Source organism: Salmo salar, chromosome 09 (genome assembly GCF_965601325.2).
Source record: "Salmo salar chromosome 09, fSalSal1, whole genome shotgun sequence".
Classification (NCBI taxonomy): Eukaryota; Metazoa; Chordata; class Actinopteri; order Salmoniformes; family Salmonidae; genus Salmo; species Salmo salar.
This window is the reverse complement of record NC_138299.1, coordinates 159028564-159046063: the sequence shown is the minus strand read 5'-3', so window position 1 is coordinate 159046063 and position 17500 is coordinate 159028564. Positions and strand designations below refer to the sequence as shown.

The 17500-nt window shown below is 48.6% G+C and overlaps 1 protein-coding gene across 4 annotated transcripts in view; it reads right to left on the bottom strand.

Annotated features, from left to right (window-relative positions):
- The window catches only part of urb1 (URB1 ribosome biogenesis homolog), a 69410-nt gene that overhangs the window by 23348 nt on the left and 28562 nt on the right, over positions 1 to 17500 (bottom strand). For all 4 annotated transcript variants that reach the window (XM_082956503.1, XM_082956502.1, XM_082956501.1 and 1 more), the window contains exons 19-25: positions 16289 to 16488; positions 15862 to 16080; positions 12552 to 12881; positions 11429 to 12290; positions 11018 to 11228; positions 4506 to 4692; positions 4118 to 4176 (exon numbers count right to left, since the gene is read on the bottom strand). In XM_082956503.1, coding sequence (XP_082812629.1) covers positions 4118 to 4176; positions 4506 to 4692; positions 11018 to 11228; positions 11429 to 12290; positions 12552 to 12881; positions 15862 to 16080; positions 16289 to 16488 — 2068 coding nt within the window. The remainder of the gene's footprint in view (positions 1 to 4117; positions 4177 to 4505; positions 4693 to 11017; positions 11229 to 11428; positions 12291 to 12551; positions 12882 to 15861; positions 16081 to 16288; positions 16489 to 17500) is intronic.

Below are 17500 nucleotides of genomic sequence, written 5' to 3'. Positions count from 1 at the left end.
AGGACAATACATCTACTGTTGAATATGTAGAGAGGACAATACATCTACTGTTGAATATGTAGAGAGGACAATACATCTACTGTTGAATATGTAGAGAGGACAATACATCGACTGCTGAATATGTAGAGAGGACAATACATCGACTGCTGAATATGTAGAGAGGACAATACATCTACTGCTGAATATGTAGAGAGGACAATACATCTACTGTTGAATATGTAGAGAGGACAATACATCTACTGCTCAATATGTAGAGAGGACAATACATCTACTGTTGAATATGTAGAGAGGACAATACATCTACTGTTGAATATGTAGAGAGGACAATACATCTACTGTTGAATATGTAGAGAGGACAATACATCTACTGTTGAATATGTAGAGAGGACAATACATCTGTTGTTGAATATGTAGAGAGGACAATACATCTACTGCTGAATATGTAGAGAGGACAATACATCTACTGTTGAATATGTAGAGAGGACAATACATCTACTGTTGAATATGTAGAGAGGACAATACATCTACTGCTGAATATGTAGAGAGGACAATACATCTACTGTTGAATATGTAGAGAGGACAATACATCTGTTGTTGAATATGTAGAGAGGACAATACATCTACTGCTGAATATGTAGAGAGGACAATACATCTACTGTTGAATATGTAGAGAGGACAATACATCTACTGTTGAATATGTAGAGAGGACAATACATCTACTGTTGAATATGTAGAGAGGACAATACATCTACTGTTGAATATGTAGAGAGGACAATACATCGACTGCTGAATATGTAGAGAGGACAATACATCTACTGCTGAATATGTAGAGAGGACAATACATCTACTGTTGAATATGTAGAGAGGACAATACATCTACTGTTGAATATGTAGAGAGGACAATACATCTACTGTTGAATATGTAGAGAGGACAATACATCTACTGTTGAATATGTAGAGAGGACAATACATCTACTGTTGAATATGTAGAGAGGACAATACATCTACTGTTGAATATGTAGAGAGGACAATACATCTACTGTTGAATATGTAGAGAGGACAATACATCTGTTGTTGAATATGTAGAGAGGACAATACATCTGTTGTTGAATATGTAGAGAGGACAATACATCTACTGCTGAATATGTAGAGAGGACAATACATCTACTGCTGAATATGTAGAGAGGACAATACATCTACTGTTGAATATGTAGAGAGGACAATACATCTACTGTTGAATATGTAGAGAGGACAATACATCTACTGCTGAATATGTAGAGAGGACAATACATCTACTGCTGAATATGTAGAGAGGACAATACATCTACTGTTGAATATGTAGAGAGGACAATACATCTACTGTTGAATATGTAGAGAGGACAATACATCTACTGTTGAATATGTAGAGAGGACAATACATCTACTGTTGAATATGTAGAGAGGACAATACATCTACTGCTGAATATGTAGAGAGGACAATACATCTACTGCTGAATATGTAGAGAGGACAATACATCTACTGCTGAATATGTAGAGAGGACAATACATCTACTGTTGAATATGTAGAGAGGACAATACATCTACTGTTGAATATGTAGAGAGGACAATACATCTACTGTTGAATATGTAGAGAGGACAATACATCTACTGTTGAATATGTAGAGAGGACAATACATCTACTGCTGAATATGTAGAGAGGACAATACATCTACTGCTGAATATGTAGAGAGGACAATACATCTACTGCTGAATATGTAGAGAGGACAATACATCTACTGCTGAATATGTAGAGAGGACAATACATCTACTGCTGAATATGTAGAGAGGACAATACATCTACTGCTGAATATGTAGAGAGGACAATACATCTACTGCTGAATATGTAGAGAGGACAATACATCTACTGTTGAATATGTAGAGAGGACAATACATCTACTGTTGAATATGTTAATATATATACATACACACACACATACAGCTCAAAAAAATAAAGGGAACACTTAAACAACACAATGCATCTCCAAGTCAATCACACTTCTGTGAAATCAAACTGTCCACTTAGGAAGCAACACTGATTGACAATACATTTCACATGCTGTTGTGCAAATGGAATAGACAACAGGTGGAAATTATAGGCAATTAGCAAGACACCCCCAATAAAGGAGTGGTTCTGCAGGTGGGGACCACAGACCACTTCTCAGTTCCTATGCTTCCTGGCTGATGTTTTGGTCACTTTTGAATGCTGGCGGTGCTTTCACTCTAGTGGTAGCATGAGACGGAGTCTACAACCCACACAAGTGGCTCAGGTAGTGCAGCTCATCCAGGATGGCACATCAATGCGAGCTGTGGCAAGAAGGTTTGCTGTGTCTGTCAGCGTAGTGTCCAGAGCATGGAGGCGCTACCAGGAGACAGGCCAGTACATCAGGAGACGTGGAGGAGGTCGTAGGAGGGCAACAACATAGCAGCAGGACCGCTACCTCCGCCTTTGTGCAAGGAGGAGCAGGAGGAGCACTGCCAGAGCCCTGCAAAATGACCTCCAGCAGGCCACAAATGTGCATGTGTCTGCTCAAACGGTCAGAAACAGCCTCCATGAGGGTGGTATGAGGGCCCGACGTCCACAGGTGGGGGTTGTGCTTACAGCCCAACACCGTGCAGGACGTTTGGCATTTGCCAGAGAACACCAAGATTGGCAAATTCGCCACTGGCGCCCTGTGCTCTTCACAGATCAAAGCAGGTTCACACTGAGCACGTGACAGACGTGACAGAGTCTGGAGACGCTGTGGAGAACGTTCTGCTGCCTGCAACATCCTCCAGCATGACCGGTTTGGTGGTGGGTCAGTCATGGTGTGGGGTGGCATTTCTTTGGGGGGCCGCACAGCCCTCCATGTGCTCGCCAGAGGTAGCCTGACTGCCATTAGGTACCGAGATGAGATCCTCAGACCCCTTGTGAGTTCATATGCTGGTGCGGTTGGCCCTGGGTTCCTCCTAATGCAAGACAATGCTAGACCTCATGTGGCTGGAGTGTGTCAGCAGTTCCTGCAAGAGGAAGGCATTGATGCTATGGACTGGCCCGCCTGTTCCCCAGACCTGAATCCAATTGAGCACATCTGGGACATCATGTCTCGCTCCATCTACCAACGCCACGTTGCACCACAGACTGTCCAGGAGTTGGCAGATGCTTTAGTCCAGGTCTGGGAGGAGATCCCTCAGGAGACCATCCGCCACCTCATCAGGAGCACGCCCAGGCGTTGTAGGGAGGTCATACAGGCACGTGGAGGCCACACACACTACTGAGCCTCATTTTGACTTGTTTACATCAAAGTTGGATCAGCCTGTAGTGTGGTTTTCCACTTTGATTTTGAGTGTGACTCCAAATCCAGACCTCCATGGGTTGATAAATTGGATTTCCATTGATTATTTTTGCGTGATTTTGTAGTATTTAATAAGATTATTTCTTTCATTCAGATCTAGGATGTGTTGTTTAAGTGTTCCCTTTATTTTTTGGAGCAGTATATACATATATCTCAGACTAACCTGGAGAAATAAAAGGTTAGATAAATCACGACACCCGACAGACACCCCCCCCCCCCCCCCCGACAGACAGAGACAGACCCCCCCCGACAGACAGACACCCCCCCCCCCGACAGACAGACAGACAGACCCCCCCCCCCCCGACAGACAGAGACAGACCCCCCCCCCCCGACAGCCAGACAGACCCCCCCCGACAGACAGAGACAGACCCCCCCCCGACAGACAGACCACCCCCCCCCCCAGACAGACAGACACCCCCCTTCCCCGACAGACCCCCCCCCGACAGACAGACCACCCCCCCCCCCCAGACAGACAGACACCCCCCCCCCCCCCGACAGCCAGACAGACCCCCCCCCGACAGACAGACCCCCCCCCCGACAGACAGACCCCCCCCGACAGACAGACACCCCCCGACAGACAGACACCCCCCCCCCCCCGACAGACATACCCTCCCCGACAGACAGACCCCCCCCTCCCCGACAGACAGACAGACAGACAGACCCCCCCCCCCTCCCCTCCGACAGACATGACATACATTTATATTCAACAGAATAGTTGTGTCTGAATAAAGGATAAGAACACTTACTTCAGTCCAGCCTTGATAAAGCTGTTCCATTCAGCTGCTGTGATGTCTTCTGGAAAAGTCTGAGGGGGGAAAAAAAAGTTTGCTTCTGAGTTACCAATGTAGTCCTGCTCAGTTGGTAGAGCATGGCACTTGTAACGCCAGGGTTGTGGGTTCAATTCCCACGGGGGGGGGGGGGACCAGTACGAAAACGTATGCACTCCCTGCTGTAAGAGCGTCTCCTAAATGACTAAAATGTAAAATGTACAACAGAAACAACGTCATTTAAGTTGACATATCAACAAAAAAATGATCATGGCCTCTGGTCAACAATAGTGCATTATATAAGAAATAGGGAGTCATTTGGGATGCGGACAACATGTATTTTAGCATGATAAGACTGTGGACCCACCAGTAGTACTGTTAGTCTATTCAGTATGTTGTCCTCCTGTGTGAGTGGTGCCGTGTTCTGTTCTCTGTTGTGACCGTAGGAAGAGCTCAGCCACCGGATGGCAGCAGAGAGGACGGACGTCCTCCACACCTCTAGCTCCTCGGGACAGACAGACAGCACAGCACTGATGGGGTCCACCAGCTGCCATCTGAAGGGAGGGACAGAGAGAGAGAAAAATACACTTTGTTGATACATGGTCCCCTGTAACCCTAGTAGATGTGTGTATTTAACTGAAATTTGGCCGACTTTCTAATAAATGGCACCAGGGGGGGGGGGGGGGATGACTGACGTTTTACGGGCTCCTAACCAAAACGTGCGATATCGTGTTGTTTCCCAGTCATTGTTCGTTACTTATTTTATACATAATGTTGCTGCTACCGTCTCTTATGACCAAAAAGAGCTTCTCACCTCGAACTGGAAGAAGATTTTTAAAAAATAATAAAAATTACGAGTCCGACGCGAAGGATATATTGCTTCTCCGAGACCAGGCCCAAATCCCCGTGAAGAAAAAAACTGAAATACAGGGGGCGGAGATCGGGTTGTCTTGTGAAAATTTGTCGGCGAGTGGGTAACCCGCCTCTACCATCCATTCTATTGGCCAACGTGCAATCACTGGAGAATAAACTGGATGATCTCCGTTTGAGACTACGCGTTGGCAGGACAGAACAGCTACCTCTGGTAAGACGAGAGGTGGGGGTGTGTGCCTATTTGTCAATAACAGCTGGTACTCAATATCTAATATTAAGGAAGTCTCGAGGTATTGCTCGCCTGAGGTAGAGTACCTCATGATAAGCTGTAGACCACACTATTTACCAAGAGAGTTTTCATCTATATTTTTCGTAGGCGTCTATTTACCACCACAAACCGATGCTGGCACTAAGACCTCACTCAACCAACTGTATAAGGCCATAAGCAAACAAGAAAATGCTCATCCAGAAGTGGCGCTCCTAGTGGCCGGGGACTTTAATGCAGGGAAACTTAAATCAGTTTTACCTCACTTCCACCAGCAAGTCACATGTGCAACCAGAGGGAAAAATAAATCCTAGACCACCTTTACTCTACACACAGAGACGCATTCAAGCTCTCCCTCCATTTGGAAAATCTAACCATAATTCTACCCTCCTGATTCCTGCTTGCAAGCAAAAACTAAAGCAGGAAGTACCAGTGACTCGCTCAATACGGAAGTGGTCAGACGACACAGTGACCGTACGTACATATCACAACCAGAAGCCATGGAATACAGGCAACATCCGTACCAAGTTAAAGGCTAGAGCTGCCGCTTTCAAGGAGCGGGACACTAATCCGGACACTTATAAGAAATCCCGCTATATCCTTCAGATGAACCATCAAAACAGGCAAAGCGTCAATACAGGACTAAGATTAAATCCTACTACACCGGCTCTGACACTCATCGGATGTGGCAAGGCTTGCAAACTATTAGACTACAAAAGGGAAACCTAGCCGCGAGCTGGCCAGTGATGCGAGCCTACTAAACGGGCTAAATACCTTTTATGCTCGCTTCGAGGCTAGCAACACTGAAACATGTATGAGAGAACCAGCTGTTCCGGACGACTGTGTGATCACGCTCTTCGTAGCAGATGTGAGCAAGACCTTTAAACAGGTCAACATTCACAAGGCCGCTGGGCCAGATGGATTACCAGGACGTGGACTCAGAGCATGAGCGGATCAACTGGTAAGTGTCTTCACTGACATTTTCAACCTGTCCCTGACCCAGTCTGTAATACCTACATGTTTCAAGCAGACCACCATAGTCCCTGTGCCCAAGGAAGCGAAGGTAACCTGCCTAAATGACTACCGCCCTGTAGCACTCACGCCGGTAGCCATGAAGTGCTTTGAAAGGCTGGTCATGGCTGACAACACCATTATCCCAGAAATCGTAGACCCACTTCAATTCACATACCGCCCCCAACAGATCCACAAATGACAATCTCAATCGCACTGCACACTGCCCTTTCCCACCTGGACAAAAGGAACACCTATGTGAGAATGCTATTCATTGACTACAGCTCAGCGTTCGACGCCATAGTGCCCACAAAGCTCATCACTAAGCTAAGGACCGTGGGCCTAAACACCTCTCTATGCAACTGGATCCTGGACTTCCTGACGGGCCGCCCCCAGGTGGTAAGGGTAGGCAACAACATCTGCCACACAGATCCGAGGAATGGTGCGTGTTTTGTCCCCTCCTGTACTCAAAAGACTAGAAATCATGGTGAATAACAATCTAACACAGGATGCAGTTGAAATAGCAATAGCCTTCAATTCCTACTTTATTGACTCTGTCAAGGTACTGACACAGAACCCCTCCACTGGTTTATTGGGCTCAGTGCTAGTGAATGACGCTCAACCTGTCTTCATCATAAGGGTCAAAGGTGAACAAGGTGATTAGCTCACTAAAGAACTCTAAATCCAAAGATGTGTTTGGGCTGGACTCTACCTTTCTTAAAAACTACAAAGAGTCACTCATTGGCCCCATTACTAAGGTCACCAACACATCTATTGGTCTGGGGGTGTTTCCAAGGGTATGGAAGTCAGCCATAATAACGGACATCTTTAAATCGGGCGACCCTGCTGATGTGAGTAACTACAGGCCCATTAGTATACTACCTGTGGTGTCGAAGGTTGTTGAAAAGTGTGTAGCAGAACAACTGATTTCCCACCTCAACAACAGCCCCTTCACATTACACTCCATGCAGTTTGGCTTCAGAGCGAAACACTCCACAGAAACGGCCAACTGCTTTCTTCTGGAAAATGTGAAGTCCAAGATGGACAAAGGGGGCGTTGTTGGGGCTGTGTTTCTGGACCTAAGGAAGGCTTTCGATACTGTTAACCATGAGATTCTCATCACAAAATTGTCCAAGTTCAACTTTTCCCCCGATGCCTTGAGATGGATGAAATCATACCTTGAAGGCAGAACTCAGTGTGTCAGAGTGAGCAATGAGCTGTCGCCCACTCTTAGCTATGATGTGGGCGTGCCCCAAGGGTCAATACTGGGGCCCCTCCTGTTCAGCCTGTACATTAATGATCTGCCTTCCATCTGCACGGGGTCTGAAGTTCAAATGTATGCAGATGATACAGTGATATATGTGCAAAGAGCAAACAACAAGCTGCACAAGAACTCACTACTGTAATGGTCCAGGTTACAAAGTGGCTCAGTGACTCGTGTTTGCATCTCAATGTGAAAAAAACAGTTTGCATGTTCTTCACAAAGAGGGCAACAGATGCTACTGAGCCAGATGTCTATGTATCAGGGGAGAAGCTCCAGGTGGTATCTGATTTTAAGTACCTTGGCATCATACTTGATTCCAACCTCTCTTTTAAAAAGCAGGTGAAAAAGGTAATTCAAATAACCAAATTCAACCTAGCTAATTTCCGATTTATACGAAATTGTTTGACCACAGAGGTAGCAAAACTGTATTTCAAATCGATGATACTCCCCCACTTAACATACTGCTTGACTAGTTGGACCCAAGCTTGCTATACAACATTAAAACCTATTCAGTCTGTCTACAAACAGGCTCTCAAAGTGCTCGATAGAAAGCCCAATAGCCATCATCACCGTTACATCCTCAGAAAGCATGAGCTCCTGAGTTGGGAAAATCTGGTGCAATACACCGACGCATGTCTTGTATTCCAGATCCTAAATGGTCTGGCTCCCCCTCCACTCAGTACTTTAGTTAAACAGAAAACCCAAACATATGGCAGCAGATCCACAAGGTCTGCCATGAAAGGTGACTGTATAGTTCCCTTAAGGAAAAGCACCTTTAGTAAATCCGCTTTCTCTGCGAGAGCTTCCCATGTCTGGAATACACTGCCATCAGACACACATAACTGCACCACATATCACACTTTCACAAAATGCATGAAGACATGGCTAAAGGGCAATCAGACTTGTGAACATAATCCCTAGCTGTGTATTGCCACTTTGTCTTGTTGCTTTTTGTTCTATGTTGCTCTGTCTGTATGCTACATCTTGCTTGTCCTATGTTGCTCTGTCTGTATGCTACATCTTGCTTGTTCTATGTTGCTCTGTCTGTATGCTACATCTTGCTTGTTCTATGTTGCTCTGTCTGTATGCTACATCTTGCTTGTTCTATGTTGCTCTGTCTGTATGCTACATCTTGCTTGTCCTATGTTGCTCTGTCTGTATGCTATGTCTTGCTTGTCCTATGTTTCTCTGTCTGTATGCTATGTCTTGCTTGTCCTATGTTACTCTGCGTGTGCTCACTGTTCAATGATTGTCTATATTGTAATTGTTTTTAATAACCTGCCCAGGGACTGCGGTTGAAAATTAGCCGGCTGGCTAAAACCGGCACTTTTACTGAAACGTTGATTAATGTGCACTGTCCCTGTAAAAATAAAATCAACTCAAACTCAACTCCCTGTTCACCCATGACTGCATGGCCAAGCATGACTCCAACACCATTATAAAGTTTGCTGACGACACAACAGTGGTAAGCCTGATGACCGACAACAATGAGACAGCCTATAGGGAGGTGGTCAGAGACCTGGCAGTGTGGTGACAAGACAACAACCTCTCCTTCAACGTGATCAAGACAAAGGAGCTGATTGTGGACTACAGGAAAAGGAGGACCGAACATATTCACATCGACAGGGCTGTAGTAGAGCGGATTGAGAGTTAAGTTCCTTGGTGTCCACATCACCAACAAACTATCATGGTCCAAACACAGACCGAGACCGTCGTGAAGAGGGCCAAGCTTCCTGCCATCCAGGACCTATATTATAGGCAGTGTCAGAGGAAAACCCCCCAAAAATTGTCAGAGACTCCAGTCACCCAAGTCATAGACTGTTCTCTCTGCTACCGCACAGCAAGCGATACCGGAGCGCCAAGTCAAGGTCCAAAACGCTCCTTAACAGCTTCTACCTCCAAGCCATAAGACTGCTGAACAGTTAATTAAATGTCCACCCGGACTATTTACACTGACCGCCCCCTTCGTTTTTACACTGCTGCTACTCTCTGTTTACTATCTATGCATATTCACTTTACCCCTACCTACATGAACATATTACCTCAATTACATGGACTAACCGGTACCCCCTGTATATAGTCTCATTACTAACCTGTACCCCTGTATATAGCCTCATTACTAACCTGTACCCCCTGTATATAGCCTCATTACTAACCTGTACCCCTGTATATAGCCTCATTACTAACCTGTACCCCCTGTATATAGCCTCATTACTAACCTGTACCCCCTGTATATAGCCTCATTACTAACCTGTACCCCCTGTATATAGCCTCATTACTAACCTGTACCCCCTGTATATAGTCTCATTACTAACCTGTACCCCCTGTATATAGTCTCATTACTAACCTGTACCCCCTGTATATAGTCTCATTACTAACCTGTACCCCTGTATATAGTCTCATTACTAACCTGTACCCCTGTATATAGCCTCATTACTAACCTGTACCCCTGTATATAGCCTCATTACTAACCTGTACCCCTGTATATAGCCTCATTACTAACCTGTACCCCTGTATATAGCCTCATTACTAACCTGTACCCCTGTATATAGCCTCATTACTAACCTGTACCCCTGTATATAGCCTCATTACTAACCTGTACCCCTGTATATAGCCTCATTACTAACCTGTACCCCCTGTATATAGTCTCATTACTAACCTGTACCCCTGTATATAGTCTCATTACTAACCTATACCCCCTGTATAGTCTCATTACTAACCTATACCCCCTGTATAGTCTCATTACTAACCTGTACCCCCTGTATATAGTCTCATTACTAACCTGTACCCCTTGTATATAGCCTCATTACTAACCTGTACCCCCTGTATATAGCCTCATTACTAACCTGTACCCCCTGTATATAGTCTACTTACTAACCTGTACCCCCTGTATATAGCCTCATTACTAACCTGTACCCCTGTATATAGTCTCATTACTAACCTGTACCCCTGTATATAGTCTCATTACTAACCTGTACACCCAGACATTGACTCTGTACCCTCTGTATATAGTCTCATTACTAACCTGTACCCCTGTATATAGTCTCATTACTAACCGGTACCCCTATATATAGCCTCATTACTAACCTGTACCCCCTGTATATAGCCTCATTACTAACCTGTACCCCCTGTATATAGCCTCATTACTAACCTGTACCCCTATATATAGCCTCATTACTAACCTGTACCCCTATATATAGCCTCATTACTAACCTGTACCCCCTGTATATAGCCTCATTACTAACCGGTACCCCCTGTATATAGCCTCATTACTAACCTGTACCCCCTGTATATATCCTCGCTATTGTTATTTTATTGTTTCTCTTACATTTCTTACTCTGGTTAATTAGTAAATATTTATTGTATTGTTGGTTAAGGGCTTGTAAGTAAGCATTTCAAAGTAAGGTCTACACCTGTTGTATTCGGCTATGGTTTTACTGAGGTAATACCTGTACAAACACATTACCTCTCAAAGCCGTCTAGTTTCTGCAGGGCAGCAGGCAAGGAGGTGACGAGCTCTCTGATGTCCTTGACCTTAGTCGCCAGCGTGACCAGACTAGACAGAGCCTCCACAACCTCCACAGCCTCCAGGGCCTCCCCTGTGTCCTGCCCCAGCACAGAGAGGCTCAGCCTGGGGAACAGGGCCTTCTTCAGGGTCTTCAGCACCGCTGTCTGAACTGTGGGACAACATGGACATGTCAAACAACACGGTGACTGTGATAGTTAAGAACCAACCATACATTTTTCACTTGTTAAGTCAAGCATTAAAATGTCAATGGAGAGAGACTAAATAAGTGGAAGTAAGGATTCTCCCCGACGGAGGCATACATATAGTAACAATGAGGCTGACACCGCAAACAAGACCACGACCACCTACCTTCTTTAGGCCTGGCCGGGTCCTCCCTGGCTGCAGCCTGCAGGTAACTGTTGACCAGCGGTAGGAATCTCTCTGTCTGGTCTGTGAGTTTCTCCACGTTCTGCGGCTGCAGGCACCACACCTCGAAGCAGAGCCTGTGAGAAGAGCAGTTCAGCAGCAGGGCTACCCCGATGGCCTGGGTGGCTGCAGTAACAGGTCCCTGGAGACAATGGAGCAGGACGTCAGTGTGGAGTAGTTTAGCGTTGCCTGGCTGGGTCCTCAGGGCCTGCAGGAGGAAGTTCTCCAGAGACGGGCTAGAGCAGGAGAGGAGCAGGGTGGCCAGGCCTTGGAGGTGGGCCTGGGAGAGGAGGACAGGAGAACCGGATGAAGAGGTGTTGGTGGAGGAGGTCTCGGTGAGGATCTGTAGAGCTGTGCGTCCGTAGACACTGAGCTCTGCTGCTCTGGAGCTCTTCTCTCCCTCCCTGTCACCCTCCCCCGGGGTGATGAGGGTCTCCTTGGGGAGGAGGAGAAGGGAAGAGACCAGCTCCTGGAGGAGAGGGGGTTCCATGTAGGCATGCAGGGCCATGAAGGCTCTCACAGGCCGGGACGCCTCGTCGACCTCCCGCCTCTCCCCCAGCTCTCTGAGCAGAGCCCTTGAAACAGCCTTCAGGTAGGGGGAGAGGAGATAGAGGGAGTCCAGGGGTCGAAGGGCGGCGGCAGAGGTCTGTAATAGACCCAGGATGCAGTCAGACAGTTGTGCACAAAGCAGCTTCAGCCTGACAGGGTTGAGGGAGGTAGGAGGGACGGAGGACAACTCCAGAGACAGGAACCACTGCTCCATACACGGGTGCTTCAGGATGGAACTCAGCACTGACAACACCATCTACACACACAGATCAGGGAAAAGATTACAGTATATCACATCACCAGAACAAAACGACAACGAGAAATATCCCAAATCCACCTGGGATAAGTTACTAAGTTACAGTAAACAAAGAAGAACAAGACTACAACTCTAAAGATATCCCTGACGAAGGTCACGGAGTCCTGGTCCTCCTTTCTTTTTGATATGGCACGAAGAGTTGAAATTCTGACTACTATATATCTGGTATACCACCTCCAGTAGAAGGGCTACTGGTCCTACCAGGCTGTGGTTGTCCTCCGCTTCAGAAGACGGGTTGAACTCCAGGAAGAGCTCTGATCCATTCAGGAGGTCCACAGCTTTGGGTTCTGCTGCCTTGGCTGGATCTACTACAGTGGCTGAGTCCTGGTCCATAGCTATAGGCTCCGTCTCTGCCGCCACCTTGGGATCCACAGCCATGGTTTCTGCCGTCTCCGCTTCCTTCTGATCAGCCACCATGGTCTCAGTCTCGGTTTCCAAAGTTGGTTCCTGTGGGCTCTGAAGCCTCAACACCAACCCCTGGAGAATTCCCATTAGGACACTGAGCGCCAGCAGCCCTGTGTTTTTAGACAACTGTGGAGAGACAGGAGGAGGCTACGCGTTAGGAGAGAGAGAGACGGGAGGCGGCTACGCGTTAGGAGAGAGAGAGACGGGAGGCGGCTACGCGTTAGGAGAGAGAGAGACGGGAGGCGGCTACGCGTTAGGAGAGAGAGAGACGGGAGGCGGCTACGCGTTAGGAGAGAGAGAGACGGGAGGCGGCTACGCGTTAGGAGAGAGAGAGACGGGAGGAGGCTACGCGTTAGGAGAGAGAGAGACGGGAGGCGGCTACGCGTTAGGAGAGAGAGAGACGGGAGGCGGCTACGCGTTAGGAGAGAGAGACGGGAGGCTACGCGTTAGGAGAGAGAGAGACGGGAGGAGGCTACGCGTTAGGAGAGAGAGAGACGGGAGGCGGCTACGCGTTAGGAGAGAGAGACGGGAGGAGGCTACGCGTTAGGAGAGAGAGACGGGAGGAGGCTACGCGTTAGGAGAGAGAGACGGGAGGAGGCTACGCGTTAAGAGAGAGAGAGACGGGAGGCTACGCGTTAGGAGAGAGAGACGGGAGGCGGCTACGCGTTAGGAGAGAGAGAGACGGGAGGCGGCTACGCGTTAGGAGAGAGAGAGCGGGAGGCGGCTACGCGTTAGGAGAGAGAGAGACGGGAGGAGGCTACGCGTTAGGAGAGAGAGACGGGAGGCGGCTACGCGTTAGGAGAGAGAGAGACGGGAGGCGGCTACGCGTTAGGAGAGAGAGACGGGAGGCGGCTACGCGTTAGGAGAGAGAGAGACGGGAGGCGGCTACGCGTTAGGAGAGAGAGACGGGAGGCGGCTACGCGTTAGGAGAGAGAGAGACGGGAGGAGGCTACGCGTTAGGAGAGAGAGACGGGAGGCGGCTACGCGTTAGGAGAGAGAGACGGGAGGCGGCTACGCGTTAGGAGAGAGAGAGACGGGAGGCGGCTACGCGTTAGGAGAGAGAGACGGGAGGCGGCTACGCGTTAGGAGAGAGAGACGGGAGGCGGCTACGCGTTAGGAGAGAGAGACGGGAGGCGGCTACGCGTTAGGAGAGAGAGACGGGAGGCGGCTACGCGTTAGGAGAGAGAGAGACGGGAGGCGGCTACGCGTTAGGAGAGAGAGAGACGGGAGGCTGCTACGCGTTAGGAGAGAGAGAGACGGGAGGCGGCTACGCGTTAGGAGAGAGACGGGAGGAGGCTACGCGTTAGGAGAGAGACGGGAGGAGGCTACGCGTTAGGAGAGAGACGGGAGGAGGCTACGCGTTAGGAGAGAGACGGGAGGAGGCTACGCGTTAGGAGAGAGACGGGAGGAGGCTACGCGTTAGGAGAGAGACGGGAGGAGGCTACGCGTTAGGAGAGAGACGGGAGGAGGCTACGCGTTAGGAGAGAGACGGGAGGAGGCTACGCGTTAGGAGAGAGACGGGAGGAGGCTACGCGTTAGGAGAGAGACGGGAGGAGGCTACGCGTTAGGAGAGAGACGGGAGGAGGCTACGCGTTAGGAGAGAGACGGGAGGAGGCTACGCGTTAGGAGAGAGACGGGAGGAGGCTACGCGTTAGGAGAGAGACGGGAGGAGGCTACGCGTTAGGAGAGAGACGGGAGGAGGCTACGCGTTAGGAGAGAGACGGGAGGAGGCTACGCGTTAGGAGAGAGACGGGAGGAGGCTACGCGTTAGGAGAGAGACGGGAGGAGGCTACGCGTTAGGAGAGAGACGGGAGGAGGCTACGCGTTAGGAGAGAGACGGGAGGAGGCTACGCGTTAGGAGAGAGAGAGACGGGAGGAGGCTACGCGTTAGGAGAGAGACGGGAGGAGGCTACGCGTTAGGAGAGAGAGAGACGGGAGGAGGCTACGCGTTAGGAGAGAGACGGGAGGAGGCTACGCGTTAGGAGAGAGACGGGAGGAGGCTACGCGTTAGGAGAGAGAGAGACGGGAGGAGGCTACGCGTTAGGAGAGAGAGAGACGGGAGGAGGCTACGCGTTAGGAGAGAGAGAGACGGGAGGAGGCTACGCGTTAGGAGAGAGAGAGACGGGAGGAGGCTACGCGTTAGGAGAGAGAGAGACGGGAGGAGGCTACGCGTTAGGAGAGAGAGAGACGGGAGGAGGCTACGCGTTAGGAGAGAGAGAGACGGGAGGAGGCTACGCGTTAGGAGAGAGAGAGACGGGAGGAGGCTACGCGTTAGGAGAGAGAGAGACGGGAGGAGGCTACGCGTTAGGAGAGAGAGAGACGGGAGGAGGCTACGCGTTAGGAGAGAGACGGGAGGAGGCTACGCGTTAGGAGAGAGACGGGAGGAGGCTACGCGTTAGGAGAGAGACGGGAGGAGGCTACGCGTTAGGAGAGAGACGGGAGGAGGCTACGCGTTAGGAGAGAGACGGGAGGAGGCTACGCGTTAGGAGAGAGACGGGAGGAGGCTACGCGTTAGGAGAGAGACGGGAGGAGGCTACGCGTTAGGAGAGAGACGGGAGGAGGCTACGCGTTAGGAGAGAGACGGGAGGAGGCTACGCGTTAGGAGAGAGACGGGAGGAGGCTACGTGTTAGGAGAGAGACGGGAGGAGGCTACGTGTTAGGAGAGAGACGGGAGGAGGCTACGTGTTAGGAGAGAGACGGGAGGAGGCTACGTGTTAGGAGAGAGACGGGAGGAGGCTACGTGTTAGGAGAGAGACGGGAGGAGGCTACGTGTTAGGAGAGAGACGGGAGGAGGCTACGTGTTAGGAGAGAGACGGGAGGAGGCTACGTGTTAGGAGAGAGACGGGAGGAGGCTACGTGTTAGGAGAGAGACGGGAGGAGGCTACGTGTTAGGAGAGAGACGGGAGGAGGCTACGTGTTAGGAGAGAGACGGGAGGAGGCTACGTGTTAGGAGAGAGACGGGAGGAGGCTACGTGTTAGGAGAGAGACGGGAGGAGGCTACGTGTTAGGAGAGAGACGGGAGGAGGCTACGCGTTAGGAGCTAGTCATGGTAGATGCGGCTCGATAAAGCAGCGCTCATACAGCTTAGCCGAGTGTTTCTCTGTACCATGCTGAAGTTGTCCACAGTGGTTTTGATGTACAGTAGGATCTGCTTGGCTGCAACAGGATACTCTGCCATCTCCATAGTGACCAGACTCTTCTCTAGCCTCCGTCTGAAGGAGTCTTCTAGCAGGGCAGAGGCCCCTTGGGTGTAGGCCGTCTTCAGGAGACCAGTAAAGGTCACAGGACTAGGAGAGACAGGGAAAGGGCTTTCACAGGACTGGAACTGTCAGACAGAGGGAGAGACCATAAAACAGGAAGTTGTTGCGGATACATAAAAATCATCGTTGTAATTAGCACTATTAAATAATATAACACTTTTACAATAACCTTATAATGAACATGATAATAACACTATTACATGTAATAAGACTGATGTTAAGATAATAACAGTTATTATCTGTATGATGGTGATGAGAGGGAGGAGTTCTAACCAGGTGTTCCCGGGCCTGCTGGGGTAGCCATGTTGTGTAGTAGTGATGAAGGTGAATGATGGAGTGATGGGGAGGACCAGGGTCTTCTGAGGAGTTCAGCTCTTTATCGTACTGGAGAAGAGCCAGGCTGAGGGGCAGAGGGTCTCTCTGACAGTGGAGCACATCACATAGGACTGCTGCCATGTAGTCGTATACTACACCTAAATACACAACATTACATTATACACCATCCCTCGGGTCAAATACACAACATTATACACCATCCCTCGGGTCAAATACACAACATTATACACCATCCCTCGGGTCAAATACACAACATTATACACCATCCCTCGGGTCAAATACACAACATTATACACCATCCCTCGGGTCAAATACACAACATTATACACCATCCCTCGGGTCAAATACACAACATTACATTATACACCATCCCTCGGGTCAAATACACAACATTACATTATACACCATCCCTCGGGTCAAATACACAACATTATACACCATCCCTCGGGTCAAATACACAACATTATACACCATCCCTCGGGTCAAATACACAACATTATACACCATCCCTCGGGTCAAATACACAACATTATACACCATCCCTCGGGTCAAATACACAACATTATACACCATCCCTCGGGTCAAATACACATTATACACCATCCCTCGGGTCAAATACACAACATTATACACCATCCCTCGGGTCAATACACAACATTATACACCATCCCTCGGGTCAAATACACAACATTATACACCATCCCTCGGGTCAAATACACAACATTACATTATACACCATCCCTCGGGTCAAATACACAACATTACATTATACACCATCCCTCGGGTCAAATACACAACATTACATTATACACCATCCCTCGGGTCAAATACACAACATTACATTATACACCATCCCTCGGGTCAAATACACAACATTACATTATACACCATCCCTCAGGTCAAATACACAACATTATACACCATCCCTCGGGTCAAATACACAACATTATACACCATCCCTCGGGTCAAATACACAACATTACATTATACACCATCCCTCGGGTCAAATACATAACATTATACACCATCCCTCGGGTCAAATACACAACATTACATTATACACATCTATGAATACACACAAACAAGGCTTTGAGTGTTTGAACGAGCCACAGACAGTCAGCCAGACAGCCAGACCCAGACAGTCAGTCA